This window comes from Rattus norvegicus, chromosome 12, assembly GCF_036323735.1.
Source record: "Rattus norvegicus strain BN/NHsdMcwi chromosome 12, GRCr8, whole genome shotgun sequence".
NCBI lineage: Eukaryota > Metazoa > Chordata > Mammalia > Rodentia > Muridae > Rattus > Rattus norvegicus.
This window is the reverse complement of record NC_086030.1, coordinates 23,081,735-23,095,580: the sequence shown is the minus strand read 5'-3', so window position 1 is coordinate 23,095,580 and position 13,846 is coordinate 23,081,735. Positions and strand designations below refer to the sequence as shown.

Genomic DNA, 13,846 nt, shown 5'->3' with positions numbered 1-13,846 from the left:
GTGGATCTTTTGCAACATCGGAAAAGCAGAAGCCAGATCAGTAAAGGAAGTTGCTGGCCACAAGGAGGTAGAGATGGTCCTGCTCAACTCAGTCTTCCACTTGAGAATGTCTGAGCGTGTGTTTTTATTTACCCTGATTCTCTTTGGACTGCTGAGTGCCCCAGTGCCCCTAGACAGTGCAAGCTCGACTTCCTGAGAGCCCTGCTGGTCTCACTACCTGAACAGAATCTGGCTATGGCTCGGATCCTCCTTCTTTTCCTGTCGGCAGCATGTCTGCACACTGGTGAGTGGTGGGGACTTCATTAGCAGGGACTGAACCAGAGGAGGGAACAGAGTGGCTGGGAAAAGTGGGTGTCTTGTGGGTGCTCAGGGTTGTCCTTTCAATCCATGCAGTGTCTTCAGACTCTCCCTGTCCTTCCCAGGGAACTCATCAGGATACAGAAGAGTAAATGACTTTGGTGTCAACCAACCAGCTGTCCTCTCTGGAGTCCAGAGCGGCTCCATTGAGATCCCCTTCTCCTTCTATTTCCCCTGGGAGTTGGCCAATGATCGGTCAATAAGCATAGCCTGGATATGGAAGTACTTCCATGGGGAAGTCATCTACAACTCCACCCAGCCTTTCCTTCATGAGCATTTTAAGGGTCGGCTCATCATGAACTGGACACAGGGTCAGACATCTGGTGTCCTCAGAATCCTGAACTTAAAGGAGAATGACCAGGCCAGATACTTCAGCCGAGTTTTTCTGCGAACAACTGAAGGCATGAAGTCGTGGCAGTCAATCCCTGGCACCCAACTCATCATTCATGGTGAGTCACCATGACTCAGGCTTTGACACCTGTGGCTTCCTTGTTTCCTAGATATCACATCAGGTCCACAAGTCTGAGCTTCCTTTCATATTGCTTTCGCTCGGCACTGCCCAAACATCTGCCACCAGCATCTTTCCTTGCAGTTGGGGGAAGTCTTTGCTGCCCCTATGTCTGTCATCCTCTGCTCAGACAGAATCAGAGTGGACTCTAGGTTTCAGTACACCATCGTTCACACCCTTATTGTCCCAAAACTAACTACAGTCCTGCCCTCTTTCGCCCGTGACCTCAAGGTGAATATAAATCTCCAGGATGGAGCCAACTCTCATGTTTCTGTGGCAGGGCTCTAGTTGGTACCTATGTGCAGCTTCTTCACATAGCTCCAATGTCAGCACAGAACATAGAGTAGGGGCCATTGGATGTTCTGGTGTTCTCAGGTCTAACTGTAACTGGCACATGTCACCATAGTCCCTCATTTCACCTCACAGTTCCCCAGGACACACCTATCTTCTCTCCCCAGTCTCTTCAGTCATTAGAACATGATTAAGAAAGTGTTTCCATTTCCATGATGTGGCTGCTCTGTCTTCTGATCCCTCCAGCCCCTCTGATGCAGAAGGAACTGGAGTCCCCTGGATTGGGAGCCCTGAGCCCATTGTAGTGACTTGTGGTCCTGCATAGGGACCAACAGAATCAGGGTCCTGTGTGTTGCTGCATTGTTTCCTTCAACCTTTCTCTGTTACTCCCCACAACCCCACTTTTTTAAAATGTGAGTACTTCTTTATTTCCTGTTTTCTTTCTATCTTGTTTATTTATTTTATATCAGTTTCTTAGCTTGTAGCCCTGGCTTTTCAAAAGCTCAGTATATAGACCCATCTGGTCTTGAATTCACACCAATCTGCCTTGCCTCTGCCTCCTGATGGTGTGCAGTACAGCATATGCCACCACATCCAGAGGTGCCTCTTGACTGTCCTAAGTCAAACTCTGAGAGGATGTGCACAGAGCAGTTATCTGTGCAGGATACAGCTACCATGGTGACCTGTGGTTTTATTTGATAGGCACTGCCTGGCCTTAGAGAGAAAGGAGCCATTTTATGTTTGTGTCTAGTTCAGTCATTCTCTAATTTCCTAAAGCTGCAAATCTTTTATAACGTTCTTCATATTCTGGGACCCACATGCCTAAAGGTATATCATTGCTACTTCATAACTTTAATTTCCCTATTTTTATGAATCACAATGAAACATCTGAAATGTGTGATACCTGATATGTAATCTATGTTGGGATAATGATGTACATGTCAAGAACCCCTGGGATAGAATTGGCAAATAGGTAAATATTGGGAAAAATTTTCTGAGTTATGTGTGTAAAGCAAAGGAATATATTCTTCCCTGGACAGAGCTGCACACATAAAGCTAAATTTGTGTTTTTTCTTTTACACATTTTGGTATATTCAGTGTGTATGAACATGTGGGTCTGTAAAGGCAGATCTGTGTGTGTGTGTGTGTGTGTGTGTGTGTGTGAGTTTGTGTGTGTGTATGTGTACATATGTTTATGTCTGTAGTGGTTAGAGAAGATCTTAAGGTCTCATCCACCATATTTTGGGGGACAAGCTCTCTCACTGGCTTTAAGTTTTTCATGGAGGCTAGGTTGGCAGGCCAGTGAGCCACAGGGACAAGTCTGTCTCCACCTCCTCAGCTCTAGGATTACAGCTCCCTTGGCTATGTTTGACAGGGAACTAGACACATAGACCAGGTTACCTATCCACTCACAGGGCTCTGCATGCCTCTGTCTCTTGGGGTAGGAGCAAGGTCATGCACACTTCACCAGGTTCTTGATATTGATACTGGGGACCAAACTCAGGTTCTTGTGTCCAAGCAGCAAACTCACTATGAACGAACCATATCTGTATGTTACATACATTTAAGTAAAAAAAAAATCGCTGTCTTTTTCTAACTTAGTTATCTGTGAGCCAATGAAAATTTGTGAACACACAGCAAGGACAGTTGGGGACTGTGCATCTGACCTTACTCTTCTGGAGCCTCAGCCTTAAGCATGTGTTCCCTTCCTTGTGTGAACTTCTTTTTTCTTTTTCTTTTTTTTCAGAGCTGGGGACCAAACCCAGGGCCTTGCGCTTGCTAGGCAAGTGCTCTACCACTGAGCTAAATCCCCAACCCCTTGTGTGAACTTCTAACAGCTGTTCTGCATCCCACATCCAACCGAGGAGACAAAGTGTGACATTCACCCATTCCTCACCTCATTCAGGGAAGATTTTCTCACTTCTCATCTCTCCACAGCTCTCAATACTACCATGGGGAGCCCCTCTATCATCCCCTCTGCAGTCCCCACAGCTGGCCTGGAGGACAAAAGGGGCCAGAGGAATCCTTCACTGCTGAACCTGGGAGTCATGGTTGGGATGGTCTTGGCCAAAGTTGTGGTCATCATCCCCCTGTATGGATGGATGATCTTCCTGTGGTGGAAGCAAAGGTAAGTGGTCCAGGAGAGGCCTCACCCAAGCTTCCCCACCGGGAGTGTTCTCAGCTGTGGGAGATGGAGAAGGGTAGGGAATAGTAAAGAGAACAGAAGGAGGGAAATTTGCCTGATCACCCCAAGAACTGCATGGAGCCTGCTGTCCTTCCTGACCATCTGGAAATCAGAGGAGCAAATGCAGATGAACACAGTGCCTGCTCCTAAGGAATTCAAGTAGCCATGCAGGAACCTCAGGGGCTGACTGTTCATCTGGAAGAACTGTGTCTGCTATAGAACAAATGAGGGTAGACCAGCTTTTGCAGACAACATGTTACAGAAAGTGATATGTATAAGTAGAGACACCTACCTGAGTTGGACATGTGTAACTGAAATGGAAATTAATGGACACAGAAAGAGAAAGAAATGTGTATGGAGAACTTAACACTACAACAAGCAAGAGTTGGACACTAGAAATCTCACCCTCCTCAGCAAAATCATGAAACACCCATTGGAGTGTCTCAGTTGAAGGGATTTTTCCACAAACAATCACACAAGCATCACCCCAGGAGCCATATAAAGAGTTGTCAGTCTGGGCTCCAACCTCATAGGTAGCAATGAATAGCCTAGTAAGAGCACCAGTGGAAGAGGAAGCCTTTGGTCCTGCCAAGACTGAACACCTAGTGATCGTGATTGTTGGGGAGAGAGCGGTAATGGGCGGAGGATGGGGAGGGGAACACACATATAGAAGCGGAGGGGGAGAGGTTAGGGGGATGTTGGCCCAGACACCGGGAAGAGGAAGAACAATCAAAATGTAAATAAGAAATACTCAAGTTAATAAAAAAAAGTTGTGAGATGCTAGGACAGCCTGATATGCTAGGATCCCTGTGGCTCCCTGTGCTGCTCACCTTATGTACTGGGTGTGACCAATGACTGACTTGTCTCACAATCAAGAGAGGACAGCTCCTAAAGGAAAATGCCCAAGGTTGTCCTCCAGCAGCACATGAGTATTCACATTTGCAAATATTCAATATGGTTATGCTCTGTTCAAAGTAAATTTTGCAAAAGACTAGAGAAGTACCCTAAATTCAAGCATATTGGCAGAATGGAAACATTTATACATTATGTCCCTGCAAAACACACACAGACATAAGCAACACACAAACACACACACACACACACACACACACACACACACACACACACTTGAAAATACAATGTTCTTTTGCAAAATCCCATTACATTTTTGTATAAATAACTTGTCTTCAAATATTCATGTGTACTCTAAGAAATAAAAATGGGGACAGAGAGGGGGACAAAATAATTCCAGCCCTTGGGAAATCCAGAGAGGAGAATCAGGGGTTCAAGTCTATCTACAGCTTCATAGGAAGCTGTAGGCTACTGGGCTCCAAATATCTTGCACACCCAACTCAAGACCTACATGTGAACTGAGGTCAGAGTTGTTTTAAAGCCATTGGGACTACAGGATAAGGATGGAGATGCCTAGTTTTTGGAGTGTAAAGAAGTTTACAAATGAACATTTAAATGTGTGTCGCACTCTTTGAGACAGGCTCTGCCCTCTGTCACTGTAAGTAGAAGAACTGAGAGGTGGAAGAGCAGCAGCCTGAATGACCGCAGAAATCTGACTGGGATGAAATCCCTGAGTTTCAAACTGCTGGTTGCAGCAGCCTACACTGAGAGGGACAGCTAGAAAGCAAGATTTCAGGGAGGCAAGAGGGAGGCACAGTGAGTGCAGAGCAGAAAAGGCAGAGATGTGTCAAGAAAGTAGAGTAGGGAAAAGGACAGAAAGGGAGACAGGATATGGCTGAGTTCACTAGTAGTCATCTGACATTTTGTGTTGTACAGAAAGTAGACTAACTCCTGGCCTCAGGTCCTGCTGATTCTCAGACCTGTGCCTGCCTTGATGCAAGAGACATGTGTGATGGCCTGGTCCCCTCCTGTTGTCTGCACACAGAGAACAGCAGAGAGGCAGGAATGAGAACCAGTGTGGCTGACACACTGACACAGTTTCTTCTCCTACAGGCCAGCAGAATAAAGACTAAACTCTAGTAAGGTGAGTGCCTGTCATCTCAAGGGACAGAAGAGGAGCTGATGGAAAGTTCACTATGAGAGGCATGGAAGGGAGCCAGAGCGATGATTCAGTCAGAAACACATGGCACAGAGGCAGGAGGACCTGAGTTTGATGGATCAGGAAATCACACCCAGGGATGTGGCAGGAATTTGCAATCCCAGCCCTGGTCAAGCAAGAGATGGGCAGAGACATATTGGCTGAACACCAAGTATAGGACACTTGGTGAGTTCCAGGCCTGTGAAAGATTGTGTCTTTAAAAAGTAGGGGTATTGCTCAAGGTGATAAATCATGGACATAACATTTTCTAAATTGATTTTACCTGAAATATTTTAAATTACACATTAAGGAAGAAAAATAATATATGCCAGTGAGAAAGCTCAGTGGGAAATGCCCTCTGCTGCCTAGCCCAGTGACCTGGGAATGATTTCTGCGGACCCAAATGGTACACAGAGAACACTGACTCTGGAAATCTGTCATCTATCTCTCCTGATCGCCCACCAGATGCTGGTAACAAATAATTTTTTATTCCTCAACTAACAGGCTACTCTGTACTAGGATCTCTCACCAGGGAGGTGAATTTACATCAAAGTAGTTGTTGGTGATTACACACCCTGCATCCCACAGCCTTCTATGTCTTCTCGCTGGGAGTCAGTCATCATGGCTGCAGGATTCTCCTGTGAAAGTCATTCTTGGATAACCCCCACTTCTACCATGGGGACTCAGACACGCTCTCCTTGGAACCAAGGTCCTCCTGTGTATTTCTGGGCCTGAAAGCCTGACTGTGCTGTTGTCTCTCTGCTCATGGAGTTATTGACACTGTTAATAAATATCTTACTCCCAGCAATCCATCTCAGTGTCTCTCCTGAGCCTCTGTCTTTTCCCCTTCCTGACACTTCTTAGAGAGTGTAGACTGTGTCTAGGGTGTAGGTCACTGGGATAGATGTAAGGGCCATGGTCTTTATTGAAACCCACAGCCTGACAATCAGAGTTCTCCTCTTCTTTACTCTCTGGATGCTAACATCTCATCCAGAGCCCACCCGTCCTCCCCACATGCTTCACATCAAGTGTCAGAGCATGGCTTGCTTGGGTCCCATGTTGAGCTTTCTTTACTCACAAGCCAAACTGTATGCCCTTACTTTCTCATTTCCTGCCATGTTGACATTCTGCAGTCTCCATTGTCTCCTGAAATGGGAAATTTGTCCCCAAGACCAGTCTGTCCTAATATTTGATAGTCAGCAGGTTACCTTATAATATAAATTTGTGAGTACAGAGGAAACCATCCAGAGTGACCCAGAAGGAATGATACCATGCTTCTCAAGACAGAAGAATTTCATGGCCATGCTCTAAAGAGATCTACCAACCATAGTGAGCCATAAATGAAGAGGTATGGAAACAGCTCCAGTTCTCCAATCACAAGCCTCAAATGAACATCATCCATGGGCCTATTCTTGGTCATTGGGAAGCTGTTTGGTCATGATGAGTTCACCAAAGCTCATGTGGCTAAAGTGAAGTGCCCTGGAACAGCTGTGAGATGTCTACTGTGGTTGTGACTGCATCCTAGCCCCTGAGTCTGAACTCTGCAGCTCTCATGGGCATGGTGATTTTGGGCATTCCTGGTGTGTTTACACAGATGGCTGCCAAGATGCTGGTCTGTCCAGTCCTCTCAAGGAGTCTCATGCACCTGTAAGAAGGGGCCTTAATCTATTTGTTCAAATGGTCATGTGACTTCTCAGGTCCTTTTCCTTTGCATAAGAGGGAAAATCCAGAGATAAGCCTACAGCAAAGACTTACAGAGCCAACATTCTCATCTCTACATATGTGCTTAAGTTCAGGTTGTATACACTTAGGCAGACTTCTGATCTTCTGTCTCTGATCTTCCAAAAGGGAACATTATGTTCCAACTAGAAAGTAGATATTGGCTTCTGCCCTGGTGACAAATGTTTGGCATTTATGTTCCCTAGACTGAACCAATTAGTAAGAAAAAGGACTAAAAGAATTTGGGGATCATAACATTCATGTCATCCCAACAATTGACAGGTAGTGATGGGAATATTATCAGTTGTAACACTGATTCTCAACCTGTGTGTCACCACCTCTTTGAAGCTAGGAGAACATTTTCATAGGAGTCACAATTCTGATATCCTGAATATCAGATGGTTATATTATGATCATAACTGTATTAAAATTACAGTCATTAAATACCAATGAAATAATTCTATAATTGGAGTCACTCCAAGATGAGGAAATATCAGTGCATTAGGAAGCTTGAGAACCACAGAATTAGAGGCTATTCTTGGTACTTCTTGAGTTTAGGCCAGCATGGGTCACATGAGACTCTGTCTTTAAATCAACAGCAAAGCTTAACAAAACTGAAATCAGTAAAGTGTGTCATGAAAAAAGGCCCTCACTTAGCTCCCTTTTCCCTGGAGATGGAGAACTTGAATATGATACTTAGCTTCTCTCTAGATTTATATAAAATATAACGTGACTAACAGTACTTCAGTTTTTGTATGTTTTCTTGTTTTCTTCTGTTTTGGAGAAACAAATCTGATTGTCCTGGATCTTGCTTTGTACACAAAGTCTGGCCTCACAGTCAGAAAATCTTCTGCTGCTGCATCCTACTAAATGTACTGACATGGTAGGGTATTAACACTTTCCGTTTTTTCTTCATTTATTTGTTTTGACTTTGGATTGTTTTAAGCTAAATATAGTAACCCTGAGGAGGGGGGTGTGAGTTTCTTTGTTTCTGTGACCACAAATTTGATGACATACATATAAATGTCTTTGTCCTTGGCTATCAGCAGTTGTTGGGGGAGACTGAACTGTTTCCCCAATCCCACTCACTGGACCTTTAGAACACAGTATAGAGTCTCTTCCTGGGGACTCCCCTGGGCAGGGGTGCAGGCAGGAGCTCATCTGAGGCTGAGGAGCAGTGAGGCAGATGAAGATGATGACGTCATCCTAGGGAAGTAACATGAGGTCAGTTGGCAGCAGGCAACTGTGCTATCGTAAAAGTGAAGCTTCGGCCTGAGCATCCTGACTACACCACCAGCTGCCATCCTTCCCCCACCCTCTCTAGCTTCTCCACTCTGTTCTGGCAGCAGTCTGGAGGGTAACTTTGTGACCACACTCTGGATCTTTGGGTTGTCACTAGGGAAGAGAGACCAATGAGTGTGTGCCTAAGGAAGTGGTGACAAGAATGGAGAAGACAGGGACAGTTTTCATCTATGAGGGTATCTGCTGGGCTCACAGAGCATACAGTATGTGTTATCTGAGAGATGTCTCTGGAATTGGATCATCCACAGAGAATCAGGAAGGGTTGAGCCTGTTTTCTCCCTCTGCTGTCATGGGATAAGTTAATTAGTTATAAAGTCAGAGAGTCTGAATGATGTAAACAACGTCAGGAACTAGAGTCTCAAGAATCATAGAGCCCAGTCTTAGGGAGGCCTTGTTTAGTCAGGATGATGACAAGCAATATGTTGTAGCAGACCATATGTGTCACGCCCACCTCGTCCGGCAAGGAAGACGCAACACGGTTGGATTCTTCTCAACAACCTTTACTGCAGGACACCTTCTTTGTTGATACAGGGAGGCGGCGGCAGCCAGCCCTAATTGTTACAGCTTCTAGTGTTACAGCTCCAAATGTTACAGCTTTTAGTGTTACCGCGCCGAGTGGCAAAGCCGCTCGGCTTATATACACAACAGTATGTTAATCTTCTTTCAGGGATTGGTGGGGCACGAGTCACCCCACTGCCATCCCAGCTACTTGTCCTCCAGAGATTGGTGTGGCATGAACTCCCATTTAGCATAGTACCGCCCCAGCCAGACTGATGTCAGGTGCAAAAACCCCACACATGCGCAGTACTGTTGTTAGGAGGGCGCCAGATTCACCTCATTATCATACAGCTGCCGCGCCGCTCCCTACATCTCCCCCTTTTTTGTTTAATAAAATGACTGGTCTAGATCTGGGTGTACGTCAATCTTGTCATTGCTCCTGTCTTAGGTCATTCCTGACGATGACTCGGCCTTACCCGTCATTGGGTCACCCTATCGCCATCGGGCCCCGTGTCTTAGGTTGGTCCGAGCTCGAGGAAAGTTGCCCGTCCCTGGATACAATGACCCCACATGACTGTGACAAAAATGATCTAGGGTGAACTCTTAATCTTCCAAAGAGGACAGCCATATATTGGGAGAAGCACCATTGTCAATGGCGGTCATAGCCTGGTAAACAACCGCTTTGTGTCTGGCATGTTCTCTTTTTAAATGGCCAATAAACCAGAGACATACTCCGCATCCCAGGAGGACAATAGCTCCCCAGGCAAACATGTCTGCCCACTCCTTAAAAAAGGAGAAAGCATTGGTAACCCATGAGGTAAAGTCTTCAATTGTGATGGGGTCCAGCCTAGTGCTGCTGAGGACAGCAATCTGCATCAGCAATTGTCTGGATAGTTGCTCTGCTTTCATGGACCAGTTTCCTTTCAGATAATTTGAGATTTCTTTGCTCTGTTGAGAATGTTGAGAAAAGTTGGCTTGTAAAGGAGTAATGTATAAACCTCTTAGGGAGGAAACGCAAGACAGCTGTGTCATATGATACAGTGTTTCAATTTGTTCTTGAACTAAATCTATCCTTTGATTGGCTAATAGAAGGCCAGATGTCAAATGAGTATTAAATTCTTCTTGTATCTCTAGCGCCATTGTAGTTCTTTCTACAATCTGATTGACAGTCTCAGCCGTCTGTATTTGATTGGTCATAGCAATTGTAGCTGTGGTAGCTGCGGCAGCAGACAGCACGATGGCTGAAATTATGGCTGCCGTAATTCCAAAATCTCTTTTGGTTCTCAGCAAATTAAGAATAGGAAAACTATCTGGGTTTGCCTCTACTGGGATTGGCACAAAGGAGGGAATCTTGACCATCACTGCGGTGTCATTGTTGTCATCCCATCATTCAGCTAAATAGCAGACTACATCAGAGCTATTACAATTTAAAACACCATTACTGACATCAGTGCTTATCAGAAAGAAAAAAGGTGATCTAACACATACTGAAGTACTAGTGGCAGTATTATGTTCCAAGAGGTTATTATATTGAATATTGGTCAACCTGGTATCATTTTTTCTGGTAGCCGAAACATTATACAGCATGAAGTTCTCACCCATCAACCTAGCAAAGGGGGTCAGGGATGTATATGCCCCTTGCTCATTGGACAGCACCCACTGAAACCAAGGCCAGAGATTATGCTTGCCAGTCTTATTCTCCTCCCAATCATACTGTACATGGCCAAGAGGAGGGGAAAATTCAAATCCCGGTAGGAATTGTTTTGTTCTATGGAATGGACTCTGACATGGGGTAAAATTAGGTGGAAACTCTTGATGCAGGGGGCAAGCGGGTAAGACTCTACGACGGGTAGAGTTATTCTGTGCATAGTTACCTTGCCCTGGGCATGATGGAACACTACAATTATGCATCACAATTAGTGTTGTAATGTTCAGATCAGCAGAACTATCGACTGACATGTCCTCGCTGGGTGAAGAGACTCCCTGGGCGATTTGACTCAAAGCAGCCAGGATGATCCCGGTGTTCATTGTGCTGTCACTTATAGGATTCAACCAATTAGCTAATGTGGCTCTACGTAGCCAAATACAGGGCAGGGAAGAGTCTTTAATGGTAAAACATAAGGTATGCAACAGAGAAGTGTTAGTGGCGGCATACCGTTGGGGCATTTCTTCAGTTGGCACTATACAGGGAACATCACACAAACAGGAGGTAGAGAAAAAGGTTGGTAAAACAGTAGAATTGCTATGGACTGGCATGGGTACTGGCCAGGATCTGGCAATAGCCCACAGGATGATCGAATTAACCGTATTATCATTCCCAGTAGTAATAGTAGGGTTCATAGTCTCATCTTCAGGAAGAGCAGAAGGCAATTTTCGAGTCAAGCGCTCAGGTACCCAAATTGGATTTTCTTGATTCTGCGGAAAAACACAAATCGCTCCCCTAGATCTCGAAATCACGGGATCTGGGCCATGCCATTCATCAGTTAAGACATCCTTCCACTTTACTTCTGCATTAGTTATAGGTGTAGTAGCAGCATGGTGATCCGCAGCAGAGCGGCCATGTGCATCCAAAATTAAGAAATTTAGAGTAAATAGAGCTAAAGAAAGTTGTTCTTTTGGTGTTTGGCTGCTGGCAATTCCCTCTTTTTGTTTTTGTTTTTGTTTTTGTTTTTTTTATAAGCTCTTTTAAGGTACAATGTACCCTTTCCACGATTCCTTGACCTTGGGGATTGTATGGTAAGCCTGTAGTATGACCGACCTGCATTGTCTGGCAAAATGCCTGAAAGGACTTTGCAGTGTAGGCAAGCCCGTTGTCCATCTTGAGACTATCAGGCTTTCCCCAGGCTGCCCATGCCTCTAAGCAATGACTAATGCCATTACGAGCACCAGTCATCAGAGTAGCGTTTATAATACCGGAACAGGTAGCAACAGAAACATGAGCATATTTTAAATTTCCAAATTGAGATATGTGTGTGACATCCATCTGCCAAAGTTTTAGTGGATCAGACCACGAGGGTTAATCCCCACATGAGGAGGGTGGTGAAATTGAACACAATTTTGGCAATGTAACACCACATCACGAGCTGCAGCTCTAGAGATTTTAAATTTTTGTTGAAGAGTAAAGGCAGGTACGTGAAACTTTTGATGAAATTCTCTAGCGAGATCAACCGGAGCAGCATGAAAAATAAACTCTCTACGAGTACTAGCATCCACCAGGGCGTTATTACTAGTCATGGGACCAGGCAAATTAGTATGAGCTCGAATATGTTGTATGAAAAATTTATTTTTTCTGGCCCAAATCAAATTTTGTAATTCTAAAAGAATTTGACATATAGTACTAGTCGACCGAATTGGCCCTGCAATTTCAAGTGAGCGCATCGCATTAACCACATAAACAGAGTCAGAAATTAAATTAAAAGAATCATGAAATCTTTTGAAAACTTCCAATACAATTTTACATTCTGTAATTTGGGGGGTATCTGGACTATATTGAATTAATACTGGTTCTTGAGAATCAACCATATAGGCACCTACACCTGTTTTGGAGCCATCTGTATAAATATCTAACGCTCCAGACAAAGGCTCTGAGGCAGTGATCTTAGGAAAGATCACTGGATGTTCAGTAAAAAATTGTAGCAGCGGATCCTTAGGATAATGATTGTCAAACTCTCCATCAAAACTACAGCGCAATATGGCCCAATCATCTATCAATGCACACAATGTTTCTACCTGAGCAGTTGTATATGGTATAATTTTCTTTGGTGAAATACCAAAATGCTGAATGCAAGATTTAACGCCTAATACAGCAAGCTGTGCAACAGCAGAAGGGTAATATTCAAGGGTTTTATTAGGAGAAATATGGGGATATATCCAAAGAAGTGGACCTTGTTGCCATAATACTCCTGTAGGTTGACGAAAAGTTCTCAGTATACACAAAAGCAGATCTTCCTCTTCCTTGTACCTTTTTAGTATTGCCTTTTCTAATCTTTCTTCTACTTTCCTCAAGGATAATCGTGCTTCCTTGGTTAAAACTCGGGGTGAAGTAAGCTGAGAATCCCCTTTCAGGATCTCATAAAGTGGTTGTAAATCTACATTGGGCATTTTAATATAGGGTCGAATCCAATTTATGCTTCCTAGTAATTTTTGAAAGTCATTTAATGTTTTTAAATGGTCTTTTCATAATTCAATTTTTTGAGGGGAAATACTATGAGGAGTGATTTTAGTTCCTAAATATTCTCCCATTTGGCCCATTTGAACCTTTTCAGGTGCTATGAACAATTGATTGCTTTCAAGCACCTTAACCACTTTTGTATAGGCCGCTTCTAGGACGGCTAGTATAAACATTTAGCCAGGCCCTGGGAAGCTTGCCCAGCCGATTTAGGCTTCTAGCTACAGATGCCGGCTCCAAAAGCCAATTGAAACTTTTTATTTATTTGTTCCTTTCTTGAAAGGAGTTAAAGCTACATCAATGGGTGAATCAACCAGCATTTAAAGTTTTAACCATTTTTTTTCTTTTAAACATGAAACACAAAACATTCAAGCAACGAGAAGCAAAACCCAGACATAAATTGACATACATCCACAGCTTGGTGCACCAAGGACAAACAATAGACACAGAGGAAAAGAACTAGATGGTGTTCCACCAAAGGAACCCAGACATCCTACCTAAAGAACCCAGAACCAGAAACAAGCACTTCTCCAATAGGAGCCACCAAGGAGGCAAGACGTCTCCCACCTCCTTCTGTTCCCAGGAGAGCTCCAAAAAGTTTAAGCTCATTTCCTTCTTTTGCCAAAGCATCTGTGGAGAGTTCGGGAGGACTGTTTTTCTCAACCCCATTCTCTCTCTTGTCTAGGGTGTAAACTGTCTCTAGTCAGGGTCCAAAGACTAAAAGCATCTATGAGAATCAACTTTGTTTCTCTAGATTTTAACATAACT

The 13,846-nt window shown here is 44.1% G+C and overlaps 1 protein-coding gene across 1 annotated transcript; it reads left to right on the top strand.

Annotated features, from left to right (window-relative positions):
- On the top strand, positions 205 to 6,287 carry LOC134481328 (paired immunoglobulin-like type 2 receptor beta). Its single transcript, XM_063271925.1, has 4 exons — positions 205 to 283; positions 423 to 806; positions 3,095 to 3,284; positions 5,307 to 6,287. The coding sequence occupies exons 1-4, from the start codon at positions 235 to 237 to the stop codon at positions 5,317 to 5,319; spliced, it is 636 nt and encodes a 211-aa protein (XP_063127995.1). The 5' UTR covers positions 205 to 234; the 3' UTR covers positions 5,320 to 6,287.